The following is a 7,500-nucleotide window of genomic DNA, read 5'->3' on the forward strand; positions in this document are numbered from 1 at the left end:
ATCTTTTCGAAGGCAGGTGTACATTATCCTTCACCCAATGTTTAAAAACTTCGACGGCGTTATTCGTGTCTATCACAAAGGGAAACAATACCCCGTGTACATCTCTACTGATGAACTGACATGTTTTCAATGTAAAGTTAGGGTCACGTTCGAAAAAACTGCCCACAAAACAAAATCAATGAAACAGTTCAAAAAGACGACCAAACCCAACCCACTGAAAACGCAAATGACAACAACAATGATACCACTTGTGATGGGGATGATGACGGGAGTGTAACACGTCGCTCTTCCCCGGATGACCTAACTGATAACAACTACGACAACAACCAGAAAACAACAAATGAACAAATTATCCCAAATGAAAACGGAAAAAGAAATTTTTCCACCGATAGTGCGGAAACACACGACACGATAATCGACAATGACACAAATCACATAAACATAAACACCAATCACAGTGAACCCCTCTCTACCAACTCTACAATTGAAACAGATGTTCCAATGCCCACACAACAACATTCACAGGTGCAAGAGTCGACAAAACGAACAATTGACAATGTTGATCGGGACAGTGACGAAGATCTAAATATCACTTCGAAAAATAAGTGCGTGGCATTATCTGACTCTGAAAGCGAACACGAAGACGTTATCGAATATGAAAACGCTATCGAACTACCCGAAACATCTGTCCCTAGCAGTAAAGGAATGGTTCGGCCTAAGTTTACAGACGATTCACAAAAAACTCCAAACAAAAGCGAAACTGAACAAACCGAGCACCACAGACACAAAACAAAAAAAAACGACGACGGCGACGACGCCGCCGATACCTCGGAGGAACATGACCTCCCTATCACACAAAAAACAAATACATGTACAAGTGATATGGAACTCGATAGCAACTCCGACGAAAGCGATGAAAATTTATCACAACACAACGCAGCGGCTGCGCAAAATCTTGGCCCACTCTCTCAGTGCGACGAAATTCCATCACAAGAAAAAATAGACGTCTTTCTCAACAACATTAAAGGTTACAAAAATCATGTTAAACGATGCAGAATTTTTTGCCCGGACTTTGATAAACTGTTACAAGCTTTGTCAATCAAAGTACAGCCATCCACAAGTAAATCACTAAAACAGAGAATTAGTAAACTAATGGAAAAACTGAGAAACGATTTGAAAAGTAGAGGTCTAAGTTCTTCCTTCTAATGTCTCAACTCATAAACTCTCAAACTTTCATGGGATATCGCACCAAACTGTGTTTTCTACTCCCACTCCTTATGACTTGTCTTTCAATTCTCACCAGTAATACACGTGGTTGTAGTGATGCTCTAAAACGCTTTACTATTCTAGAAAATCTAAAAACAGGATATGACTGCAACTGTGTCTTTCTACAAGAAACCCACTCTCTGGAACGTGACGAAGCGACATGGAGAATATTATGGCGTGGAAACATTGAGTTCTCAAATCTTACTTTCCAGTCAGGAGGAGTTGCAATCATATAATATTTAAAGTCTTATCACTCCGCTCAAGGTTATTACCTATTGTATTAAGGAGTGGATACGAGATGTGAATGTTGGTAATCCCTAGCGGAATGATTTTCCATTTATGGGTGGGTGGGTGGTGCTTCTGATCTTATTTCCTGGTTTGCATTACCTGCCCTGCCTTCCCTCATCACCCATTATATATTTTGGAGTCTGCTTACTCTCCTCATTCGTACTTCAGTGTCGTGAACAAGGGATGACACCGACCTCTTCCTTTTATTTGGTTATATACCTATCCTCATTAATATTCATGAGATCATTTGCATATTGCGTAGTAATTTCACTCCATAATAAGGCTTTTAATAATGTTCCCTCCAAAAACAAAGGTTGATATCCTGCACAAGGCAGACCCCATTCCTGGACGTCTTCTTCACGTTCATGCAAAAGTGAATGATTTCAATTATCACTTCATAAATATTTATGCACCCAATGATAGTCAAGACCGTCTTGTTGCATTTAAACACTTAAAAAGACTGCTTCACTCGTTACAACCCTCCCCAAATCCAATTGTTGTAGGTGGGGATTTAACTGTACTTTGCAAGCAAATATCAAACAGTCCTTCCATAAGTACCCGGTAAATCCTGCACTTGTAGAGGTCGCAAACAGATCCGCTCAAGGGCAATTGCCTATCAACCAATGTCACATTAATATACAGGGCACAAGTCACATCAAATAACGACAACGCAAAATTGTACTTTGAGCTAACAGAGAACACATTTAAACAGCGATTCTCAAACCACAAACACACGTTTACTCATAAGAGGCTTCAGTACAGCACATAATTATCCAAACAAGTTTGGAATTTGAAGGAACAGAACCAACCCTATAATATTGAGTGGGATATCATCACACATTGAATAATTTTTTGAATGTTTTAAATCTTTTCACCAACTATTTTATGATTAAACGATAAATTAATTTTACATCAGGAACCAAACAGTGTGTACAATTTCCATAGTCTCCAAAAACTTAAGATGTGATCTTTTTAATGTTCATATATGTTAAAATCGCTTTAGTCTTGTGATACCCAGCTACAATCATTTGCAAATTAATATATTTTCTGAAACAACCACACTCATCGTGAGTTTTGATATTGTAGGTAAAACACTGGGTTATAACTGTTAGAAATAAAATGTTATCTTTAGCATTTTATTTTTACAACTGTCTTTATTTGTTTTTCGTTTTAAATAGACAGAGGCACTATGAATTAAAATGTGTATGAATTAAAATGTATCTGGGCATTTTTAAGCACAACTGAACTGATAAGGTTCAATAGTGCTATAGGCATGGCAAAGATTTATTCATGGCATGGTGATTTCGTTAGTAATATGCAAATTAGGGCTAATATGTGTCTTTTTGTTTAACATCTATAATTCCAAGACTACTCAGCAGATTGGGCTGAAATTTAACAGGGACACATCTGTGGGTGTAAAGATGAAGAAATATTAAGCATAGAATGATCTCATCAATAATATGCAAATTAGGTATTAACATGTGAATGCTGATCAAAAACGTATCTCAAAAAGTACTTGGTCAATGAGACTGAAACTTGGTGAGATGTTTCTAGAAGTGCTATTCGGCAGATTGTCTTCAAAATATTTTGACACAATTGGCCCTAGCAACCATGACAACACCCTTAGCAACAACCAGATGGCAGTATAGTTTGTCCAAATAACAATATCTGGTAGGCAAGTGAGTAAATATTCAAGCATGTATGCAAATATCCCTAGCAACCATAACCACGCCCATAACAACAGCCAAACTGTCGTGTATTTCACAAAGATAACAAGGAATAATAAACAATTGAATAAACATTCCAAAAACGTATGCAAATTTGCCTAGCAACAATACCACGCCCATAACAACAGCCAAATAATCACATATATTGCAAAGAAAACAGGAAATGAAAGACGTGAATAAACATTTAAAAAATGTATGCACATGTGCCTAGCAACAAGACCACGCCCATAGCAACATCCACATGATCACATATATTGTGAAGATAACGAGGATTAATAGACATATAAATAAACATTTAAAAAATATAAGCAAATATGCCTAGCAGCAAGACCGCACTCATAGCTACAGCCAAATGATCATGTATGTTGCAAAGATAATATCAGGAATTCATACACAAGTGAACCAAAACATTAAAAAGATGTATGCAAATATATCTAGCTACATGACCACGCCCATAGCAACAACCAAATTATTGTGTATATCACAAAGATAGCAACATGGTTGGATAGTCATTCAGCAAATGAACACATATTGTTAGCATGGACTAGCATATGGATAAACATTTAAAAAAAACTGTACAGTTGTGCTACAACCCCATTGCTGGTATTTTTCTGAATAAATATTAAACCACAAATTTGAACTAATTTGAAAAATAGTGGGAAAACATGAAATCGTACTTGCTTCAATATTCATACAGTTCCCTTCTTCCAGGTTTGATTCACTATCATCAATATTTGAAAGGAATAAGCACTACCTTTAATTAGTAATACTAATTAATTTCGTTTAATTCCAATGGAAAATATAAATTGAATTTCATATATTTATTAATCTTCATTGTTATTGTTAACTAACTTGATTATTACATGCATTTCTTGATTTTCCCAACGCATTGATCAATCCATGTGCATGTGTCCCCCGTGTCTAAATGGAGCCTCTTGTACAATGAACATGATGATTACTCGGGTTATAATCATTAACTAGTTTTATGTGTGGGACAGATGCCGGGAAATCAATAGCTATATATTTAATGATTATGTATGTATATCCATCCCTAGTATATGGTAAAAGTGTTATTATATTTATCCTTTTCATTGTTTTTTTTTAACTTGCAGTGCCAAACAATCCTCTATGTACTTTACCTTGTTTCTATGGAGTCTGCAGATATATCAACATGTCTCCAACTTGTGACTGCTTCCCTGGATATTTCCTACATCCATATTTACCGTTTCCATGTTTAGGCATGTATTTCTTGATTTTATATTTTTGACAGGGACAACATACCATCCATATACATGCTATATAAAAACCTTAAACGTCACACTCGATGCAGACTTTAATTACCAGCGATTAGTTTTTCACTACTTGTACAATCGGAAGTAACAATAACTCTTCCGTGTTCATATTCTCTCAAATACCCATAACAAATATTGGACTAATATACCTACACAACACACACACATACACACACACACACACACACACACACACACACACACACTACATAATTGTAGGTATGTAGATTAATTTACATGTACATTGGCTGTTTTATTACAGACATTGATGAATGTAACCTTGGGCTACATGAATGCACACAATACTGTTTTAATACCCCAGGCAGTTATATATGCTCTTGTTGGTCGGGATATGACCTTAACGTTGATGGAAAGACATGTATTGGTAAGTCTACCATGTTTTGGAGCTAAAGTGTTGAAGGCTTGGTGTTTCACTTATGGGATGTTAATAAGTTTTTTTGACATAAAGATACACATATATCAACTGTAAACTAACAATATCAGAGACACAATAAACACAGCGGGATACTTTGCCCAATCACATTGAGCACCGATAAGCATTGCTATTCTTTCACAGTGCATTAACAGCAAGCTTCTAATGAAATCATTGTACATGGGTATGATGATTTTAATGGCTATATTTGTTTGTTTTTTAACTGATAATCAACATTTCAAACATGACTACTTCTACATGCCCACTCTGCACGGCACATTATTTAATTTTCATTTGCATTACAAGTTGTCTGAGGGTGTGTAATAAATGTTGCATGAGTAAAACCAAGCTTACGTCATTTTAGCTGTTAATATCACTTGTCACGGGGCGAGAACAGCTAAATCTACGCTATTTAGTTTGGTGAACATGACTTGAATATATTACCGAAAGAGGCAATGTGACTTTTTTTTAATCGATCATATTATCCAACTTTGCAATTCTGTGTGCAACAGCCAAAGTAGAAAAATAAAACCACACATGAAAACATAATAAAACAAGGCCACAATATATATTAAAACGCGTGCAATAAATATACACAGTCTAGTCGTTTAACCTTATTTTTGAAAGTGCTCATTTGCATATATTACCATATCATTAATTTATGTATAACGCGTTTCGACATAATTGCCGATGACATGTAGAGTTCGCGCTATTTGTAACAAAACAAACCATACAATGTTATGTTAATTCAGACATGAAAACATTTTATTCGGGGGGGGGGGGGTACATATATATCTAGAAAGTTTGTTTTTCTGCATTACACATACCCCAGTTAGCACAAATTTCACCAGTGCTTTTTTATAATATAATTATTTATGCGAGTATACTCATGGATATATCACTACTTCCATGGTATATTATGACAAGTCTGACGGTGGTATTTTGTAGGATTATAACAGAAAATAATAAATTTACATGTAAAAAAATTATTCGTCTGATCTTTGTAGACGTAGACAGACACTTATGACTAACTCGGCAGTCAGTATTTCAGTGGTGCATGATGTCAAGTGAACTGATGAACATTTATCAAAATCTATCGAAAAGTGAATTTTACAATCACCTACCCATGATATCCCTAAACTCATGTTATTGTAATTTTAGAGAAGTTTATTTATATGACAAAAGAGTGAGTCACCCTAGACCTTGTGTTCAGAATGAAGCAATGTCTGTGAGTAAGTGTACGTATACGGTAGTTGCGCGTTCAAACCAAGGTTATTATGAAACTTTGTAACGGGCATCGGATTTGCTAGCTTATATCAACACAACTCGTTTCGTATGTTCTATGTGTAGTGATGTGATACCAAAAACCCCTTCCAGTTTCAAATTGGCATAGATGTTCTCTCCTGCATGATAATATAATGAAAATATAATTAATGTAGCTTTTATTTTTAATACGTTATTGGCATATTTTGGTAGGCCACAAAAAATATTTTCTGGTCAGGAAATTTTGTCTAAAGTGTTGCGACTTTATCACCATTTTGTAAAAAAAAAAACGGCTGGTTCAGTTTATTGCATGTGTTCTGTAGGATAGTGACATGAACTGATTAGGTTTCGGTAAAAATCCAGTGAATATTAACGAGAAATTTACATAATTAAAGGTTTTCGGTAATCAGCTATATCTCAAGAATGCACACTTTAAATTCAATATAATTGTATACATACATTTTCGATACGAAGGCACACTTGTCCTGAAAATATTATTGATGTAGCTTTAAATTTTATTAAGTTATTGGAATATTTTTGTAGGCCAGTAAAAAGGAAAAATTGTTGCTCGTCAGGAAATGTTGTCTAAAGTGGTGTGATGATGTGATTATTTCCTTTACATTCTCAACAAATGTTATTCAATCTACTTATCATTGCAGTTACTGTTCTTTTTATTTAGTACTTTACAGCAAGTGTGTATGTGGGGCAGATGTCATAGGCTAGTTCATGATTAGTTTTGCAGTTGTCTTCACTGGCGGCCATTAGTGTAGGGGGAGTTACTTTGTGTTTTCCCCTTCACCTTTAGACTGAATTGACAGGACAATCATGAAACAAATTAACATGGAGAGGGGGTGCTTAAGTGATAGGCACTGACCAGAAACCTTTTTTCTTGGCCTTTAAAATTCTTTTTACGGTGAGTGCTATGCTACAACGTTCTATAAAGCTTTACATTATATGTTGTCATTGGCCAGGAGATCACTAACAGCAATGGGCAAATACCAATCAATGAAAAAAATAACTTATTCCATATGTTCTATTGTATTCCAACAATTGTCTGTAAAAACGACAGTCTCAAAACTTTGTCCTTACGGAAGGCATGCAGTTTAAATCTGGCATGGTATTTAATGTATTGTGTTGGCACATGGCGCGAATGCTGGGTTCGGAGATAATTTAGCCCGCTGTTTTTGGTTGAAATGAGTACAACGTATTACAAAATGTGTAAATATAATTC

At 35.5% G+C, this 7,500-nt stretch overlaps 1 protein-coding gene across 1 annotated transcript in view; it reads left to right on the forward strand.

Moving 5' to 3' along the window:
* Positions 1-7,500, forward strand: part of LOC144450002 (uncharacterized) — a gene marked incomplete at its 3' end in the record, with an annotated part of 68,285 nt that overhangs the window by 15,573 nt on the left and 45,212 nt on the right. Inside the window, exons 15-16 of the mRNA XM_078140568.1 lie at positions 4,394-4,519; positions 4,836-4,958. Coding sequence (XP_077996694.1) covers positions 4,394-4,519; positions 4,836-4,958 — 249 coding nt within the window. The remainder of the gene's footprint in view (positions 1-4,393; positions 4,520-4,835; positions 4,959-7,500) is intronic.

The sequence above is a fragment of the Glandiceps talaboti genome, chromosome 19 (assembly GCF_964340395.1).
Source record: "Glandiceps talaboti chromosome 19, keGlaTala1.1, whole genome shotgun sequence".
In the NCBI taxonomy this organism is placed as follows: domain Eukaryota; kingdom Metazoa; phylum Hemichordata; class Enteropneusta; family Spengelidae; genus Glandiceps; species Glandiceps talaboti.